Below are 21,344 nucleotides of genomic sequence, written 5' to 3'. Positions count from 1 at the left end.
TACCCAATGTCATCTTTACTCTGTTGATGTCCCAGGTTTACTTACCCTCTTTCCCACCAGTTGCCACTCCCAGCCTGCATCATTAACAGGAATGTGTCTAGGATTAATTATTGTCAGTTGGGTTCCTTGCTTCAATATTTATGGCTTTATGTTTTACATATTAATACATACCACATCTCCACATCACCCAGGTGTCCAAGCTTGCCCCCATTACTTCACATCCAAAACTTCTTAGTTTCCTTTCCACTTATGTTCTTCCCTTATGTTCTTTTCCTTACGGTAATGTAGGGCAAATAATTCACTTTCTTTTTGTACCTGATGTTCTTATGCCATGTTATTCTATAGATCACAGATATGTGAAATAATTCAGTATTTGACTTTGCTCTTCTGACTTTTTTTAGCTTGATATCCTCCAGTTCTATACAAGTAGCAGTGAACTGCATGGTTTCATCATTCCCTGTGGTGCATATTACTCCATTGTGTATAGTTCATACCTTCATATCCACACATTTGTCATTGGACACAGAGGTTGGTTCCATATCCTAGTTATTGTATTAAGAGCTTCAATGAACAATGGCGTGCAAAGAATATGTCCTTCCAAATTATTGTTTTTTTGTCTTGGGGTTAGAAACCAAGTGAAATTGCTGTCTTGCATTGAAGCTTTATCTTTACTTTTAGAAGAAAATTCTATGATGTTTGAGCCAGACATTTCCACAGCAGTGGATGAGAGTTAATTTTTATCACTTCCCCATCAACACAGGTTGTTTCTAGTGTTTCTTGTATGTGCCATTCTAATCAGAGTAAGATTCTATTATATTTTTCTCTTGTTTTGCATTGACTTGACAATAAGTGAGGATTAACCTCTTTTCATATAACTACTGGATGTTTGTCTAAATGTTGGATATGGGAGTCTCCCGGTGGATGGTTCCACAACAAAATAGACCACATCATATTCAATCGACGGTTTTACCTGACCCATGTTGCTGTTGTCCCAAATTCCAAAAGGGGTCGGACCACCGTCTCCTTCGTGCAAAATTCTACTTCATAGAGTGGGGAGAAAGGGCTGCAAAGTTTGAGAAGAGAACTCCCAGAAAGACCACCAACTGGGAGCTCTTTGGCACTATTGCTGCAACATGGGAAGATGCCATTGTTGACAATATTGAGGAATACGATCAACTGGTTAAGCACCTCCATGATTGTGCAAGGAACGCCAAGAGAGAGATAGCCACAAATAAATGCCTGTCTTTGAAAACTCTTGAGCTTATTCACCAACGTGGTTTGTCACATGCCTCAGGCAACCGCAAGCGAATGTCCGAGCTCTCAAAGCATTGTAGAGATGTAATCAAGGAAGACCTCAAAGAGAGAAGAGCAGAAATGCTGGTAGATGCGGCAGAGGCCAGGAAAAGTATTTGTAGCGCCCGCCTGTCCTTCGCCAACTACAAGACCAAGATGACTGCTCTCCGACGTCCTGATGGATCTATCATATCTTCCAGAAGGGCAATGGAGAAGATTATCCATGACTTCTACTCAGATCTCTTCGATAGCCATGTCCACCTGCTCGCATACCAAATTCCTCAGGATGGATATGTCGTTCCCAATGTTCTCTCTGTTGAAATCTGACACGCCATTTCGTCGGTAAAGAAACGAACAGCACCCGGCCTAGACAAGGTCAGACCTGAACACCTAAAGAACCTGCTGTCAATACTCATCAATATGCTGGTTTGGCTCTTCACACGATACATTTCTGAATACAAAGTTCCATCGCAATGGAAAACCAGCAGGACCGTACTACTGTACAAGAAGGGAGACATCCATGATATTGGCAACTATCGCCCAATCTGCCTATTGTCTGTCATCTACAAGCTGTTCACTCGAGTCATCCTGAATAGGATTGGCAGACACTAGATGAAGGACAACCATGCGAGCAAGCTGGTTTCCTCAAAGGATTCAGCACCATCGACCATATCCACATGATAACCAAGCTCATTGAGGTTTCTTGGGAGTTCAAGATGCCGCTCTGTCTAACGTTTATTGATTTAAAGAAGGCCTTTGATTCTGTTGAGACAGAGCGGTCATTGAAGCCCTAGCCAATCAGGGCATTCAAACTCAATACATCAGGATCCTCCGTGAGCTGTATTAGGGATTCACTACCAGGATCTCACCATTCTACAAAGAAGTGATCATCGATGTCAAGAGAGGGGTTCGGCAGCGTGATACCTGTTAATCGTCGATTGCCTCGAGCAGGCCCCAGTAACGTCTCTTTCATCCTAGCCCTGAGATTAGATTCACGGCTCTTTAGGAGAATGAGACCCATCATTGTTACTGGTATTTGGCATATTTGGTAGGCCACGGGGAGTTTGCCAGACTCTGCCCTGTGGGCAGGTTACATTCGATAGCCTGCAAGTTTGTCCAAAGTAGGAATGAGATAATAAGATGTCGCGCAGCCGCGAATGCGGCCGCGCGGTTCCGGGATCTGGATTTTATAGTCTCTGAGTCTTGGCCGCTGATGGGATTACACGGCGCCAGGGGGCCAGGTGGTGGGTGTGACCCCCGCCTACTGGAATTTGGAGGATCTGGGTGGAAGATGCTCGACTCCAATTTGAGTAGGCTTGGAGGTCTCGGCCCCGGAACCCGCGTGGCTTTGTCCCTCTGCCAGTACCTTCATGTGTGCGGAGAGTGGTCTCAGCATGGTGGTGGCTGGTCCTGGAGGTCTTCAGCTGCCGTAGCCCTGGTCGGGGCGGGGAGGAAAGCTCAACCCGCTCCCCTCCAAGGGACTAAAGGAAGGAACACCCAGGCGCGGGGGCAGAGACTGCACTGTTCTCGTCCGGGATCTGGATTTTATAGTCTCTGAGTCTTGGCCGCTGATGGGATTACACGGCGCCAGGGGACCAGGTGGTGGGTGTGACCCCCGCCTACTGGAATTTGGAGGATCTGAGTGGAAGATGCTCGACTCCAATTCGAGTAGGCTTGGAGGTCTCGGCCCCGGAACCCGCGTGGCTTTGTCCCTCTGCCAGTACCTTCATGTGTGCGGAGAGTGGTCTCAGCATGGTGGTGGCTGGTCCTGGAGGTCTTCAGCTGCCGTAGCCCTGGTCGGGGCGGGGAGGAAAGCTCAACCCGCTCCCCTCCAAGGGACTCCGGGAAGGAACACCCAGGCGCGGGGGCAGAGACTGCACTGTTCTCGTCCGGGATCTGGATTTTATAGTCTCTGAGTCTTGGCCGCTGATGGGATTACACGGCGCCAGGGGGCCAGGTGGTGGGTGTGACCCCCGCCTACTGGAATTTGGAGGATCTGGGTGGAAGATGCTCGACTCCAATTCGAGTAGGCTTGGAGGTCTCGGCCCCGGAACCCGCGTGGCTTTGTCCCTCTGCCAGTACCTTCATGTGTGCGGAGAGTGGTCTCAGCATGGTGGTGGCTGGTCCTGGAGGTCTTCAGCTGCCGTAGCCCTGGTCGGGGCGGGGAGGAAAGCTCAACCCGCTCCCCTCCAAGGGACTCCGGGAAGGAACACCCAGGCGCGGGGGCAGAGACTGCACTGTTCTCGTCCGGGATCTGGATTTTATAGTCTCTGAGTCTTGGCCGCTGATGGGATTACACGGCGCCCGGGGGCCAGGTGGTGGGTGTGACCCCCGCCTACTGGAATTTGGAGGATCTGGGTGGAAGATGCTCGACTCCAATTTGAGTAGGCTTGGAGGTCTCGGCCCCGGAACCCGCGTGGTACCATTTCACCGAAACTCTTCAGTGCCACCCTCGAGAACATCATGCAATGACTGGAATGGGAAGAAATGCGAGTGAAGATAGATGGTTGGCAACTACACCACCTCCGCTTTGCTGATGACATCATTCTAATAACACCAAACATTAGCTAAGCGGCACAAATGCTGGCCAACTTTGACCATGAGTGTGGAAAGGTCAGACTACAGCTTAATCTTATGAAGACAATGTTTATGAGAAACAGCCTCATTCCTGATGCTCCATTTGCTCTTAACTGAACGACCATCTCCGAATGCAAGTTATGTGTACCTACGTCGAGAAGTCAACATGACAAATGGCCTTGCACCCGAGCTGCACAGGAGGAAAAGAGCGGCTTGGAATGCCTTCAAGAGCATCAAAGAAATAGCTAAGAGGATGAATAACCTCTGGCTCTGGGCACATCTCTTTGATTCCACTGTTCTTCCTGCATTAACATATGCCTCAGAGACCTGGGCCCTAAGCAAACAGGATGAGAAGGCTATTTGGGTCTCCCAAAGAGGAATTGAAAGAGCTATGCTTGGAGTATGATGTTTCACTCAAATGAGAGAAAGAATCCGGAGTTCCGACCTCCATCGATGGTCAAGATTCAGGGACGCTGTCTCATTTGCCAAGGCGTGAAAAATCAGATGGGCTGGACACGTAATGAGATTTAGAGATCACCGCTGGACTAGAGCCATTACTGACTGGATTCCACGGGATGTCAAAAGACCACGTGGCCGCCCACCTACCAGTTGGTCAGACTTCTTCATCAAGATCATGAATGATCGGTTTGAGACTCTTTGCATTCCTAGAATGAACAGATGCCATTGGGCTACACTAACACATGACAAGGACAAATGGAGATGTTACTGGTGCCCGCTCAAGCAAATTGACGATTAATGGGAAGTCTAGTGATCAAGTGATCAAGTGATTTTTGTCTTTTTATGAGAATATGTTTATTTCTTTTCATTTTCTGATAGGCCATTTGATTTTAATAGGCAGCCTTTAGGAATTTCTTTCAGGGTTGGCTTAGTTATAACAAATAACTTATTTTTCTAAGAATATTTTATCCTTCTATCAAATCTAAATGATAACTTTACAAAGTGGAGGACTCTAGTTTCGAACTTTATCACTCAGAACTTTGTTCATGTATATCATTCTGCTCTCCTTTTGCTTATGAGGTTTTATATGGGAGAGAGTTGTGATTCTTGTTAGTTTTCTTGTATTTAAGGTTTTTTCTTTCAATGCTTTTAGTAGTTTCTCTCTCTCTCTCTCTCTCTCTCTTGTTTGTGCTGTTTGAGTAAAGTGTTTCTTGGTCTTGTTGTGTTTTAATCTATTTTGTTTGGTACACATTTGAACTCTTGATTTGGTGCAGAAGATTTTCTCCAAAGACTGGAGAAGTTCTGAGCTATTAGTCTTTCACCAGCGATTCTTTCCCTTTTTCCTTTTCTGTTTCTTCCAGTACTCCTATCATTCAGGGATTATACCTCTTTCTGTTTCTATTTAGTATCTTACATTCTTTTAAAGCCATATATATATATATATATGACTGATATACAAATGCATGCATACACACATATGATATATATGCCTCCTTGACAGACATATAACAAATTGATTTCATATTATTGGCACACATACATTATATCTTTAAATTTTCTCTTCAATTTCTTTATTCAACACCAATATTTCCTTGCTGAGCTTTACTCTAATTGATCTATAGAGAGGTGACTGACTGATATTGAAGTGTCCAATTCTTATTTTATTTTAATTTTTAAAGGAATGTTTGTTGTGACTCCATGATTGTTTATAGTAGAGTTGTTTCAGGCATACAATGTCCCAATATCAATCCCACCTCCAACGTCTCCTTCCTTGCCTCCTCTCCAAGGTCCCTCCCACACTCTCAGGCTGCCTCTTTGACAGGCATATGACAAATTGATTTCATATTATTGGCACAATAAAACTGAAAGGAATGGCAAATATAATTGTCCAAAAGCAAATCAATAAAAGTCCAAATCAATAAAAGTCAATTTGTGATGACTAGTTGCTATGTGTTTTTAACCTTCCTTAATCAAATAGAGGACAACCATATGCACAGTTAGTGAATTCCGTATTCAATGCCACATGATGGGAAGTTTCTCCTATCAATTAAAGGAGCTCTTTTAATGCTTCCTGCAAAACTGGTTTCAGGGCTATTAATTTCTTAAGACATTGCCTGTCCATGAAGTTCTGTATGGTTCTTTCAAATACGAATAATTATCTAGTTGGATAGAGTATTCTTGGTGAGGTGTTCATTTTGTTGAGTTATACTATAACCTTCCTTAGTCTTCTGGCTTGTAGAGTCTCATTTGATAGGTCTACTGTACATCTTATAGACTTTGTATATAAATTCCTTTTTGTAAGTTTCCATTTTTGATTTCGCTGTTTTCATATTCTGTATCTATCTTTAGACTTTTCATTTTTGTCATTTTTCATTTCACTATGTCTTGAAATTTCCCAAATTGGGTCTGTTTTCATTGGAATCCTTTGGGCATCTTGAATCCTGTATCTCAACTCTGGGAAGTTTTTGTGGATGATTTCACTATTATTTCTTCATCATTTCTTCATTTGCCTTTCTGTTCTTCAGGTACTCTAATTATTATTCATTGAATTCATTATTGTTCCTCTTGAACTCAACTCATAGTTCCCTGGAAACACCTTCTGCTGTTTCCTAGTGGTTTCCTCCTTCAAATCTTGGAGCTCAGCTTCTGTTATTCTACTATTAAGATTCTATTGACGCATTTTTTTTTATATCACCTACCACGTTCTTGATTTCTGTCATTTCTCACTGTAGTATTTTTCATTCCGACTCTCATACTTTCTTCTGCTTTGCTATCTGTGCTTTTGTTTCTTTGAACTCATTGAATATACTTATTGTGTCACTAAAAACACTGAGGATTTACTGGTGTTGTTTATATCTTCAGTGATACTGTTTCTACTCTTTGAGCTTGGTGGGCTTCTACATATTTTCCCCATTGGTTTTCTAGTTCTTGTGGTGCTCGGAGTGAGCTTTTGTAGTTACCTACCACACACCACCACCCCGAAAATGCTGAGGGATTAAGATAGAGGTTGCTCTCTGTCTTCTCTGCCTTTCCCCCCAGAATGACAGGAAGAATAACCGTGAGCCTCATGCAATTTGCTGACTAGATCTGTTACATGGCTGTATAAAACTCCAAGGGCAGCCAGGGGGTGGCACTGATGGCTCTTCCCCTGGCTGCCCTGGTTCTGGGGGGTCCAGGGCTTCCCCCAAGCTGGGGTGGCCCGGGTCCTGGGGCAGACAGTGGAAGAAACGAGGGCTAAGCTGGTTGATTGATCAGATGCCATTTATTCAATTCTCCCCAAGTGCCTGCCCCAGTCTCTCTGAGCCTCCCACTCTAGTCTCACACTACTCCTCATTCCCGTCTCCTTCTGTCTCTCCCGCTCATCTCTCTGCGCTCCTTCTCGAAGCCTGGGCTCTCTCCACGTGCCTGCTCCTCTATTCTACATTCTTCTCTCTCTGTCCCCCTTGCTAGCCTCTCCACAGTCCATCTTGCTGCCCTGCTCTCGCCTCTCTCCAGCTCTCTTGTCTCTTTGACTCCCCAGCACTATGGGCTGACACTGCACCCAGCCAGGTGGCAAAATCAATATAAGAAAGTCCTTCCAGAGGGCCCCCCAAGTTCAAAGGGAACACCACCTAAAAGGTATTCCAAAGCCCTTCCTGACTGCCCCAGGGCAAAATACCTCCTAAGGTGTTTTTCTCCTTACCTCAGTCCAATCACTCTATCAACATCTCAATACTAGTTATTTTTGTATGGACACAGTAAGAGATAACATTGAGGCTTGTAGGACAGCTCTCCTGGGAACATCTTTCTACAGACTCAGACTACAGTGCTCAGGCCAGATTAATCATTCCTAACCCTCGCAGCGTCCAAATCTAATGAACTAACTTTTGGATCATGATAGCATTTGTCCATGACCAAGCTCTTAACTTATAGTTAAGCATTATGGCTCTTTGGCCAGGCCCATCTCTATGCAAAGGTAGCCCATAGCTTACTGCTTGCCCTGGTTCCATCCAGTCCCTCTTTGGGACCTTGCTTTTGGGGGCATTAGGGAGAAAGGGCAGCTGAGGCTTGGTGAGAGAACAGATGCCCAGGAGGAAAATATCACTGAGAGTCACATAACAAAAGCATATTGTATTCTTGGGTCCATACAAAAGGGATATTGCTCTGAATAAACTATGCAAAAGAATTAGAGGAGAAGAGAAAAACAATATTTACAAGTCAACAGAGCACAAAGAAAGAAGTTGCAAATAAACACAGAGGAATGGGAACACTGTGATGGGAACAACTCAATAAACCTAAACTACCTGAGGCTATGCAGGAAGGACAAAACAGTGTTATCCTACACATGGCCATATAAATAAATGGTCTCATGCTTAATGCGCTGTAATGTGGGCCTTTAATATGGCTCAGGTTGTGTGTGGAAGCTGCTGGGACTCACCCAGTAGAGTAGGATTCTGCCTCCCAGAATGGGCCTGAGGCATCTCTCATCTTGGATGGTGGAGCACCAAGCAGAAGGTCCTGCTGTTTTTTTTTTTTTTATCTCTTTGGTTTTGGTTTTGAGCACATACAGTGATATTCTGGGTTTACTACTGGCTCTGTGCTCAGGTATGGCGGGCTCAGGGAAGCATATTTAGTTCTGGGGCTTGACCCAGGTTGATCGTGTGCAAAGCAATGTGCAGCCATTCTTTCTCTCCTGCTCTCTCACATTATTTTACTGGTTTTCTTTTTTTTGCCATTTCATTATGGTTGATGTCTTATGTTTTGTCTTTCTAATGGTTCTTTGCATTCAAAATTTTGTTCCTGAGCACAGTCAGGAGTAACCCCTTGAGCACTTCTGCATTTGGCCACTAAACTTTTTCCCTTTCATTTTCTAATTTTTTTTTGTTTTCTAATTTTCCTTGGTTTTCATGGTTCCATTCCCCACCCAGCGTTGTTTTCTCATTTTTTTATTTAATTTTTTTCTATTTATGACTTTTTCCTTTATTTATAAATTGAGCCATGTTGAGTTACACAGTTACAAAGTTGTTCACGACTGGGTTTCTGTCATATACTGTTCCAACACCTATCTTTCACCCATGTACATTTCCCACAGCCAATGTCCCAGTTTTCCTCAAATTGGGATAATTTTAGGTTGATATATATTGCAGCACTGTAGTACTGGGCTGGAGTGATAACACAGTGAGTAGGGCGTTTGTCTTGCATGAGGCCAACCTGGGTTTGATTCCTCCATCCCTCTCGGAGAGCCCGGCAAGCCACTGAGAGTATCCCGTCCACAAGGCAGAGCCTAGAAAGCTCCCTGTGGAGTATTCGATATGCCAAAAACAGTAACAGCAAGTCTCACAATGGAGACATTACTGGTGCCCACTTGAGCAAATTGATGAACAGCGGGAGGACAATGCTATATACTAGTGTGAATTCAAATGGTTGGACGGCAGACAGAAGTACAACTCTACCCAGTTATAACTTAGCAACATTTTATTCATCTTCTGGGTGTTAGATAATTTTTCCCTATCTTCCTTTGAATGGATAATTTCTACCTTCGTGTAATTGTAGTCTGAGAGGATGTCTTCTATAATTTCTATCAATTTGCTTTCTATATTTTCCTATCAATTTTTTTTTTTTTGCTTTTTGGGTCACACCCGGCAATGCACAGGGGTCACTCCTGGCTCTGTGCTCAGGAATTACCCCTGGCAGTGCTCAGGGGACCATATGGGATACTGGGAATTGAACCCGGGTCGGCCGCGTGCAAGGCAAATGCCCTACCCGCTGTGCTATTGCTCCAGCCCCTCAATTTGTTTTCTATATATCTATCAATTTGTTTTCTATGTCTTTCTATATTTGTAAATTTACATATGTTTGTGTTATATATACCTTACTATCCTGGAGAATGTTCCATGTGTAGTAGAGACAAATGTGTATTTAACTTTGTGAGAATAAGGGGGCATCATATATCTCCATTAACCCCACTTCTCATTCCTTATTTAGTTATCTTGTTTTTTGTTTTGGGGCTACACTCAGTGGTGCTCAGGGCTTATTACTGTTTCTACATTCTGGGAACACTCTTGGCAGACTTAAGGGACCTTATGAGGTGCCTGTGATTGAACCCAGGACTCCTGCAAGGGAAGCAATAGCCCTACCTTCTGTACTATCACTATGGCCCCCAATAATCTTGTATCTTTACTGATGTTCTATCTGTTTGCTCTCCATAAAATGGAGTGTTGAAGTCTTGCACTACTTTTGGTGTTTCCACCAATGCATTTCTTTAAGTCTGTGAGCTTTATAAGCTTAGCTGCCCTTTCACTTGGTCATATATGTTATAAGAGTCAGTACTTCTAGGTCTATTGTTTTAACCAATAGGTAGTATCCATTCCTTTCTCTAATTACTTTCTTTAGCTGAATGTTATTGGTCTGAATAAGTATATATGATCCACTTTTTTTTTGGTCTACTGTTAACTAGTATTATTGTTTTCCATCCTTACACTCTGAGCCTGCATTTATCCTGTGAATTTAGGTGTTTCCAACAGCAACAACTAATTATATTTTGTTTCCTGATCTATCCAGTTGTCTATAAGTTTCCTGATTGATATCATTTAAAAAGGTAAAGGTAAAGGCCCTCCTGCTGGTCATCGATTTGCTCGAGCGGGCCCAGTAACGTCTCCATTGGAGACTTTGTTGTTACTGTGTTTGGCATATCGAATACGTCCCGGGGAGCTTGCCAGGCTCTGGCGTGTGGGCGAGATACTCTCGGTTGCTTGCCGGGCTCTCCGAGAGGGGCGGAGGAATCGAACTCGGTCGGCCATGTTGGCTGCGTGCAAGGCAAACGCCCTACCTCTGTGCTATCGCTCCAGCCCATTTCATCTAGTGGAAGAATTTATTCCATTGACATTTTGAGAAACTATTGATACAAATGCGATTTTCATTATTTTTTCTATGGTGCTCTTAGTTATTTTTGTCCTTAGATGTTTCTCTAGGTAACCATTTAGTAGTTGTTATAGTGATGGACTAAGTGTAGTAAATGTCACAATTCTTATTTGTGTGGCGATAGTTTTAATCCCTACCTCAAATCTGAGCGAAAGCCTTGCAGAGGGGAGGTTTCTAAATTGAAGACTTTTCTCCTATACTGTTTTGAGAGATTTCTTGTGAGTTTGATATAATTTTTCCTTGTACATTAAACATTACTCCTCTCTCCTGCCACTCTGATCTCTCTTTGATTCCTGATATTTTTATTACAGTGTAGTTTTGATGTTGTTCTCTTTGGATATATTTTGTTTGATCTCTTAGGGCCTCTTTAATCTGTGCACAGGTCTTCTCGCAGTAATCTGAGATGTTTTCATCTGTCATTCTCTCTCATTAGTGCTTTTATTCAGGTTGTATGATAGTTTCTTTTACTCTTACCCATTCATGTATTATATATTTTCTACTTTTAAAAGTTGCTTTTCTATTGCTATTCTTTTGTGAGAGAGGCTGGGTGACACCCAGAAATACTCAGGCTTATTTCTGATTGTGCTCTCAGGTTTCATTCCTGGCAGGCTTTGGGGACTCTATGGGCTGCCAAAGAATGAATACAGGCATTCGTGTGCAAGGTGAGAACCGTACTCACTGTACTGTCACTTTTATTGCTCTTCTTTTTACTGCTTGTATGTTTCAAGATCACTGATACCATTTATGACATTCTGATATCTGTTGCTGTGACATGTATTTTAATTTTATTTTTGGTTTACTTGTTGGATGATCATAGTATCAACTTTGTGGTCACTGAAAGTAATATAACTTATGATATTCTTAATCACTTAATCACTTAACTTCCCGTTAGTCGTCGATTTGCTCGAGCGGGCGCCAGTAACGTCTCCATTTGTCCCTGTCGCGTGCTAGTGTAGCCCAATGGCATCAGTTCGCTCCGGGAACATGAAGGGCCTCAAACCGATCGTTCATGATCTTGAGGAAGAAGTCTGACCATCTGGTAGGTGGGCGGCCACTCGGTCTTTTGACATCCTGTGGAATCCAGTCGGTAACAGCTCTAGTCCAGCGGTCATCTTTAAATCTCATTACGTGACCAGCCCATCTGATTTTCGACACCTTGGCAAATGAGACAGCGTCCCTGATTCTTGATCGTCGACGGATGTCAGAACTCCGGATTCTTTCTCTCATTTGAGTGAAACGTGATATTCCAAGCATAGCTCTTTCTATTCCTCTTTGGGAGACCTGAATAGTGTTCTCATCTTGTTTGCGTAGGGCCCAGGTCTCTGAGGCATATGTTAATGCAGGAAGAACAGTGGAATCAAAGAGATGTGCCCGGAGCCGGAGGTTCTTCGTCCTCTTAGCTATTTCTTTGACGTTCTTGAAAGCGTTCCAAGCTGCTCTCTTCCTCCTGCGCAGCTCGGGTGTCAGGTCATTTGTCATGTTGACCTCTCGACCTAGGTACACATAGCTGTTGCATTCGGAGATGGTCGCTCCGTTGAGAGCGAATGGGGCGTCAGGAACGAGGCTGTTTCTCATAAACATTGTCTTCGTAAGATTCAGCTGTAGTCCTACCTTTCCACACTCATGGTCAAAGTTGGCCAGCATTTGTGCCGTTTGGCTGATGTTTGGTGTTATTAAAACAATGTCATCAGCAAAGTGGAGGTGGTGTAGTTGCCGACCATCTATCTTCACTCCCATTCCTTCCCATTCCAGTCGTTGCATGATGTTCTCGAGGGTGGCACTGAAGAGTTTCGGTGAAATGGTATCACCCTGCCGCACCCCTCTCTTGACGTCAACGATCACTTCTTTGTAGAATGGTGAGATCCTGGTAGTGAATCCGCAATACAGTTCACAGAGGATCTTGATGTATTGGGCTTGAATGCCCTGATTGGCTAGGGCTTCAATGACCGCTTCCATCTCAACAGAATCAAAGGCCTTCTTTAAATCAATGAACGTTAAACAGAGCGGCATCTTGAACTCCCGAGAAACCTCAGTGAGCTTGGTTATCGTGTGGATATGGTCGATGGTGCTGAATCCTTTGCGGAACCTGGCTTGCTCGCATGGTTGTCCTTCATCTAGTGTTCTGCCAATCCTATTTAGGATGACTCGAGTGAACAACTTGTAGATGACAGACAATAGGCAGATCGGGCGATAGTTGCCAATGTCATGGATGTCTCCCTTCTTGAACAGTAGTATGGTCCTGCTGGTTTTCCATTGGGACGGAACCTTGCATTCAGACAGGTAGTGTGTGAAGAGCCGAGCCAGTGTATTGATGAGTACTGACGGCAGATTCTTCAGGTGTTCAGGTCTGACCTTGTCTGGGCCACGTGCTGTTTGTTTCTTTACCCACGAAATGGCGTGTCGGATTTTGGAAGGGAGAATGCTGGGAACGACATATCCATCCTGTGGAATTTGGTATGTCAGCAAGTGGACATGGCTATCGAAGAGATTTGAGTAGAAGTCATGGATAATCTTCTCCATTGCCATTCTGGAGGATGTGATGGATCCATCAGGACATCGGAGGGCAGTCATCTTGGTCTTGTACTTGGCGAAGGACAGGCGGGCCTTACAAATACTTTTCCCGGCTTCTGCCGCATCTACCAGTACTTCTGCTGTTCTGTCTTTGAGGTCTTCCTTGATCGCATCTCTGCACTGCTTTACGAGCTCAGACGTTAGCTTGCGATTGCCTGAGGCATGCGCCAAACCACGCTGGCGAATTAGCTCAAGAGTTTTCGAAGATAGGCGATTTTTTGTGGCTATCTCTCTCTTGGCGTTCCTCGCACATTCATGGAGGTGCTGAACCAGTCGATCGTATTCCTCGTCAGTGTTGTCAAGAATGGCATCTTCCCATGTTGCCGCAATAGTACCAAAGAGTTCCCAGTTGGTTGTCATTCTGGGAGTTCTCATTTTGAACTTTGCAGCCCTTTCTCCCCGCTCTGTGAAGTAGAATTTTGCACGAAGGATACGGTGGTCCGATCCCGGTAGAAATTTTGGGACAACAGCGACATTGGTCAGGCAAAACCGTGGATTGAATCTGATGTGGTCTATTTCGTTGTGGAATCGTCCACCGGGAGATTCCCATGTCCATCGAGGACCTGATGGTACAAGCGCAAATGATCAAGTACGACATCATTGGTCTGACCGAGACAAGAAGGCACGAATGTCACCATGCCGTTTTTGACACTGGAGAAGAACTGTTCCTCGGAACATGCGATAAAAGAGCTGTTGGAGGCGTCGGTGTCCTTGTCAACACAAACTTGGCCAAGAGCATTGATTCATTCGAATGCCTAACAACCCGAATCGGACGTTTACATTTGAATAGATGTGGCTCACTGCCTGCAGTTTCTATCTTCGTTCTCTACGCACCAACATCTCATTATGATGAAAGAGAAATCGAGAAGTTCTACATGCAGCTAGAGAAGTTCTATAAAGAAGACCACACCTTCTACAAGATCATTGTGGGTGATTTTAATGCCAAGATAGGACCGAGAAGATCAGCTGAAGAACTTCACATCGGGACCCATGGCCTAGAATGGAACGAACAGGGTGAGAGACTATCTGAGTTCATCATGTCGACCAAGACCATTCATGGTAACTCACAGTTCCAGAAGGCAGAGTCTATGATATTCAATTTTTGTAAAAAGATTTTTTGGGAATGTCTGATCACATATTCTAGCATTCTTAGTGGGTATTAGAGTACACAGAACTAAAATAACATTGTAACAGATTCACTAATAATACTTTAAATCAAATCCTATGTATTATTCCTCTATATTAGAAGAATCATGACTTTAAGATTCATAAGGAAGTTATGTACCCCTTTTACTTTTCATAGAACGATGAAAGTGTGATAGGATAATCCTAAAAGACACTTCTATTCAAATTATAGGGAAAAAACTGGTGGCCCATAAAATTATAGGATAATAGCAACTCAGGTTGTCTACAACTAGAGTTTTCTTGGCATGATTTCTGCCCATACAAATTTTGGGGTCCATGAGACATTTCAAAATTTTGTACAATCGTAGGTACTATTCCTTTAAAAATTGTAGGGATGGACTGACAGTACAGCAGGTAGGGTATTTGTTTTATAGTTACTGGATAATTTCGCATTCTAATGAGCATTATATGAAAGATTTAAGTTACTTAATTTTAATTTAATCAGTTTAAAGGAATTAAAGTATATTTATCTTAATATTCTTAACAATTTTAGGTCCTGGGTTCTATAACATCCAGAAAACTGCCATGACAGAAAACATTAGCAACAACAGCCTGAAGAAAAAAAAGAAAGGTGCATTTGGTTCTTCTGTTACTCGGACTTTCTTCCAGATTCAGAAAGATAATTTTACTACTCCTGGTCCTGCTGATTATCAGGTGAAATGCAAATACAAAATAACTCTTTAAATGAAGTAAAGAGTGTTTAGGGTTGTTTTAAAAATTAAATATGATGTATATACACATATTTTAAATGTATTGCTACTACTAAAAGTGTTTCAAATAGCATATGCATAATACAAAAAATAATCAGTTCTTAGCTCTATTTGTTATTTCTTATTTTATCTCTGAAGATCCCATAAACACTTGTTTAGATAATTATTTTATGATCAATTCATCACATCATTCATTACTTTTGTAAAACAGGACAAAGATTTGACTGTTTAAAAGGGTTAAATTTCTTTAAAATTTATTTATTGAATCACCATGAGAAAAGTTACAAAGCTTTCAGGTTTAAGTCTTGGTCATACAATGATCAAACACCCCTCCCCTCACCAGTAATTATTTTTGACCACCAACTGTCACTGTCACTGTCCTCCCGTTGTTCATCGATTTGCTCGAGCGGGCCCAGTAACGTCTCCATTGGAGACTTTGTTGTTACTGTGTCTGGCATATTGAATACCTCACGGGGAGCTTGCCAGGCTATGCCGTGCGGGCGAGATACTCTCAGTAGCTTGCCAGGCTCTCCAAGAGGGGCGGAGGAATCGAACTCGGGTCGGCCATGTTGGCTGCGTGCAAGGCAAATGCCCTACTGCTGTGCTATCGCTCCAAAACCCCAATATATCCCCTCTCCCACCCCTCCCAATGCCTGTGAGGCAGATGATTTCTACTTAAATGTGTCTTTACTTTGATTATATTCATTATTTTAACAAAAGATGCACCATTATTGTTTGGAATTTCCCCCCCAACAATCAGAATTGCTGAAAAGGCATTGTAAAATAATGTTTTCTACTTGTGGTTATGAAAACCATATATTGTTGCAGCCGCGTGATTTTGGATTTCTGATATTTTACTAATTAAGTCTGGAGGGATTTCTGCCAAGAGCCGGATAATTATGAGATTGGTTCCTGTGCCTCTGGTGCCATGGCCATGCCAAAGAGCTGCTCGTGGGGGGCAACTCATGGCCTCAGTTGGGCGTGAAGCTTGTTTAAAAAAATTTTATTTTAAGTTTGCACTACTGTATTTTAAGAATCACTTGATCACTTGATCCCCCGTTATTCATCGATTTACTCGAGCGGGTGCCAGTAACATCTTCATTCATCCCTGTTGCATGCTAGAGTAGCCCAATGGCATCTACTTATTCTAGGAACATGCAGAGCCTCAAACCGATCATTCAGGGTCTTGACAAGTCTGACCATCTTGTAGGTGGACGTCCACACGATCTTTTGATGTCCTGTGGAATCCAGTCAGTAATGGCTCTAGTCCAGCAGTTGTCTGTAAACCTCATTACGTGTCCAGCCCATCTGATTTTTGATGCCTTGGCAAATGAGACAGCGTCCCTGATTCTTGAGCGTTGACGGAGATCAGAACTCCGGATTCTATCTCTCATTTGAGTGAATCGTGATATTCTAAGCATAGCTCTTTCGATTCCTCTTTAAGAGACCCGAATAGCGTTCTCATCCTGTTTTCGTTAGGGCCCAGGTCTCTGAGGCATATGTTAATGCAGGAAGAACAGTGGAATCAAAGAGATGTGCTCGTAGCTGGAGGTTCTTTGTCCTTTTAGTTATTTCTTCAATGCTCTTGAAGGCATTCCAAGCCGCTCTCTTCCTCCTGCGTAACTCAGGTGCCAGGTCATTCATCATGTTGATTTCTCGACCTAGGTATATATAGCTGTTGCATTCGGAATAAGTATATATTAATTATACATTAATTATTCTCAAATGCTTCTTCAGTTTTCATAAGTTTTCTTTCTGTTCTCTCTCTCTTTTGAGTTTTGGGACATACCAGCTGTGCTCCAGGATTACTGCTGTTCTTTGCTCAGGGCTTACTCCTGGCTCTGTGCTCAGGGATCATTCCTGGTGGGCTCAAGGAGGGTGCCAGGGATTAAACCAGGGTCGGCCACATGCAAGGCAAGTGCCTTACCAACTATATATTGATCCAGTTCCAACTTTTATAATTTTTCTGTAGAAGTCTTCTTATTTATGTTAGATTTATTTGTTGGTATTTAATGCTTTTAAATTATATTTTTAATGGTACTTTAAAATATTTTTATTGTTGAGTTTCTGGAATATCAAAGGTAAAAAAACCTTAGGTAAAACTTTCCTTGCTAATAATCCATAACTAATGCAAAATTAAGATAATTATATAATTTATTAAGGTTCTTTGCCAAGTACTACTGAATTGGACCTATATATTTGTGAATTGCAATTATATTTTGAATTGCAATTATATTTTTCTCTAGTTGTTTAATATATTACGTGTGAACTTTTTCTCACAACCTTTCTGTATCCTAGTAAAAGCTCAGAATATTTTTGGAGATTAAAAAAATAATATCCAAAATATTAAAATAATTAAAATTATCTCCAAAATAGATAAATCCAAAGATAGAAATTCAATAAAAGCTTTTTTGTATGCTAATAAAAAGGGTTTTAAAAATGCATAGTTGGAAAAGCATAATAAATGAGAGAAGTTGAAAAGTGACAAAATGATTGATTTAGTAGATAACAGCATTGAGTAATTACTATATATTCCATTTGTTTCAGGAGATTTAAGTAATATTAAACATATTGGAAGATGTCACAAATAAGAGTCCCTAAACAGTGCCTTCTAATATCTCCTAATATAGTTTGAAGTTGAGGGACACGATCCTTTCCAACTACAATTCTCTACATTTATTTGACTATAATGAAAATTTTGTGATTTCACTTAAATTTATTCATTTTTGTTGTATTTCCCTGAAAAATATTAATGGAATTTTAATAGGAATTGCACTGAATATATATAATACTTTGATAGGAAGATCATTTTAACAATATTAATTCTCCTAATACATGAACATGAACTAGCTTCTCATTTCTGGTGTTATCTTTTAATAATGACAACACTTTTCTTCGGGATTAGGTGAGTTGGCCTAAGAAACTGAATTCAGGGCTTAATCCTGGGTTTGTGCTTAAGGATCATTCCTGGCAGTGTGAAGAATCAAGAACCTTGATTGGTCACATGTAGGGTAATACCAGTTACTTATCCTTTTCTCATCTCCTTTTACTTCATGAAAAAATTGCTTTTGGTCCAATTATAAGTGATACAATTATATATTTTTCTATTATACTTTATCTTCTATTTTTGTTTGCATATAGTAGTGTGACAGGATTTTTCTACTGAAATGTAGTCTGCCAGTAATATTAGTTATTTTTATCATTTAAATAAGTATTTGGGCTGGAGCGATAGCACAGCGGTAGGGCGTTTGCCTTGCACGCAGCCAACATGGCCGACCGAGTTCGATTCCTCCGCCCCTCTCAGAGAGTCCTGCAAGCTACTGAGAGTATCTCGCCCGCACAACAGAGCCTGGCAAGCTCCCTGTGACGTATTCCATATGCCACACACAGTTAACAACAAAGTCTCCAATGGAGACGTTACTGGGTCCGCTCGAGCAAATCGATGATCAACAGGAGGGCCTTTACTTTTACTTACTTTACTTAAATAAGTATTTGTGGGGCTGGAGCGAAAGTTCAGCGGGTAGTGCGTTTGCCTTGCACACAACTGACCCTGGTTCGATTCTCAGCATCCCAGATGGTCCCCTGAGCACTACCAGGATTGATTCATGAGTGCAGAGCCAGGAATAACCCCTGTACATTGACAGGTGTGACCCAAAAAGAAAAATAAGTTTTTGTGCATTGTGTTTTTCTGTGTGTATTATAATGTCAAATGTTTTTCTAATTGTATCCCTTATACTTATTTTATTTTACTGAACTCTGAAGATAGGTGTTTCATAATATGCAGAAAATATTGCTAATACAGGAAATCTTTGTTTTGTGCCTGATACGACAGGAGAATGTTCAGATTTTTGCTGGTTACTACAATGTTACCTATAGGGTTGTAATATATAGATAATGATTTAAATAGGAAAATTATTTTGACAATACTTATTCTACTGATCCAAAAACATAGAATATATTTCCATTTCCTAAGATGTCTTTCTTAAGCATTTGGCAGGTTTCAGTGTATAGATCTCCATCTTTTGGTAAGTTGATTCCTTATTCCTTGTTGTTATCGAATACCTTTAAATGGGATAGTACTTTTGATCTTTTTCTCCCATGATTCATTGTTGATACACAGGAATGCAACCGAATTTTGTGTATTAACTTTGTAGCCAGCCACTTTATTCTAATTTTTTAGTTTCTATGAGCTTTTTTGTGGATTCTTTGGAGTCTTCTATGTACACTATCACATCATTTACAAATAGAGATAATTTTACAAATTTACAAATAGAGATACATTTATAAATAGAGATACATTTACAAATAGAGATACATTTACAAATAGAGATACATTTACATTAATAGAGATACAAATAGAGATGCATTTACAAATAGAGATAATTTACAAATAGAGATACATTTACAAATAGAGATAATAGAACACAAGGAAAGGAACTACACACCCTGCTCCTGGATTGGGAGAATTAACATTGTCAAATGGCAATAATTTCCCAAAGCATTATACAGATTCAATGTGGTCCTTATAAGGATATCCATGACATTTTTCAAAGAAATAGACAAAACACTCCTGAAATTCATATGGAATAATAAATCCCCACGAATAGTCAAAGCAATCCTTTCGGAAAAGAAGATGGGAAGGATCACCTTCCACTTTAAACTGTACTATAACTGCAAGTAATTAAAAAAGCATGGTATTGAAAATGAAGACAGTCCTGCAGACCAGTGGGATAGAGTTAAATACCCTGACACAGACCCTCAAATATATGATCACTTAATGTTTGATAGAGGAGCAAGATATATGAAGTGGAGCAAAGAAAGCCTCTCTAACAAATGGTGCTGGGAAAACTGGACGGTTACATGCAAATAAAATAAACTCAGACCTCTGTCTAATGATAAGCAAAAAGTCAGATAAAAATAGATTAAAGACCACAACATCAGACCTGAACCATAAGCTACATAGAGGAAAACGTAAGCAGAACTCTCCATTACATTGAAGACAAAGGCATCTTCAAAGATGAAACAACACTGATTAAGCAAGTGAAATAAACTAAACTAAAGGGACTTCATTAAACTAAGAAACTTCATCATCTGAAGTAAAAGAATGGGTGTTGGAACATTATATGACTGAAACCTAATCACGAACAACTGTATATTTGCATCTCACTTTGATTCAGTTAAAAAATAAAATAAATTTATAAAATAGAATTGTTCGTAATAAGCTCTCGTGATTTTTGAATTTCTGATGATTCTGTTGCAATTTCTCACCTTTTGTTCCTGATCCCACTTAATTGAACACTTCCTCTTTTTCACCTCATGAGTCTAGCCAAAAGATTATCTTTTTATTCTTTTGAAGGATGAGTTCCTGGTTTCATTGTATTGTTTCATTGGTTTCTATGCCATTGATTCATTAATTTCTGCTCCAGTTTTTATTATTTGCTTTCTTCTGTTTGTCTTTGGATTCAATTTTTTGTTAACTATCCTAATATTTAAGATATTCATTTAGGTTGTTCATTTTATCTTTTTCTTCCTTTCTAATGTAGACCTGTATTGCTATGTGTTTCTTCTATGCACTTATTTTGCTATGTCTCATAGATCTTGATAATTATTTTCAGTGAATCATTTTATTTCTTCCTTGATTTTTTCTTTGTTTCAACTGTTATTTATCAGTGCATTGTTCAGTCTGCAGCTATTAGAGTTTCTTTACATCTTTTTTTAGTCATAATTTTGTGTTTTACCCCACACTACTTAAACACTGTAGTTTACAAAGTTGTTCATGATTATTTGTTACAGGTATTCAATATTCCAATACCAAACCCACCACCACTGTTACCTTCCCTCCGTCATTGTTTCCACTTTCCCAACCACGCCTTGCCCCATTGTAGGACCACAATAAATTTATTTAATATTGCTTGTTACCAATAAATGGCTAAAGGAATGAAAAACACTTTCCTCAGAAGATTAGTGAAAAATATTGTACTTTATCATGGGGAAATTAAGTTCTTGTCTAAAAGATTTCTAAGTTGTTTTCACAAGTTACGTCTTCTGTGTTAATGGTGTTGTTAGTAAAGTTTGGTTGACTTCTATGATACATTTCTTTCAATCTGGTGTGTTTCCCACTGCATTTACAGTGTTGTTGAGTTTGGAAAA

At 41.1% G+C, this 21,344-nt stretch overlaps 1 protein-coding gene across 1 annotated transcript in view; it reads left to right on the top strand.

Annotated features, from left to right (window-relative positions):
• STPG2 (sperm tail PG-rich repeat containing 2) overlaps nucleotides 1-21,344 on the top strand; it is a 254,233-nt gene that overhangs the window by 142,652 nt on the left and 90,237 nt on the right. The window contains exon 9 of the mRNA XM_056132707.1: nucleotides 14,978-15,138. Coding sequence (XP_055988682.1) covers nucleotides 14,978-15,138 — 161 coding nt within the window. The remainder of the gene's footprint in view (nucleotides 1-14,977; nucleotides 15,139-21,344) is intronic.

This window comes from Sorex fumeus, unplaced genomic scaffold (genome assembly GCF_029834395.1).
Source record: "Sorex fumeus unplaced genomic scaffold, SorFum_2.1 ptg000095l, whole genome shotgun sequence".
NCBI classification, from domain to species: Eukaryota; Metazoa; Chordata; class Mammalia; order Eulipotyphla; family Soricidae; genus Sorex; species Sorex fumeus.
The sequence above is the reverse complement of the archived record's forward strand: the minus strand, read 5'-3'. Positions and strand labels throughout refer to the sequence as shown.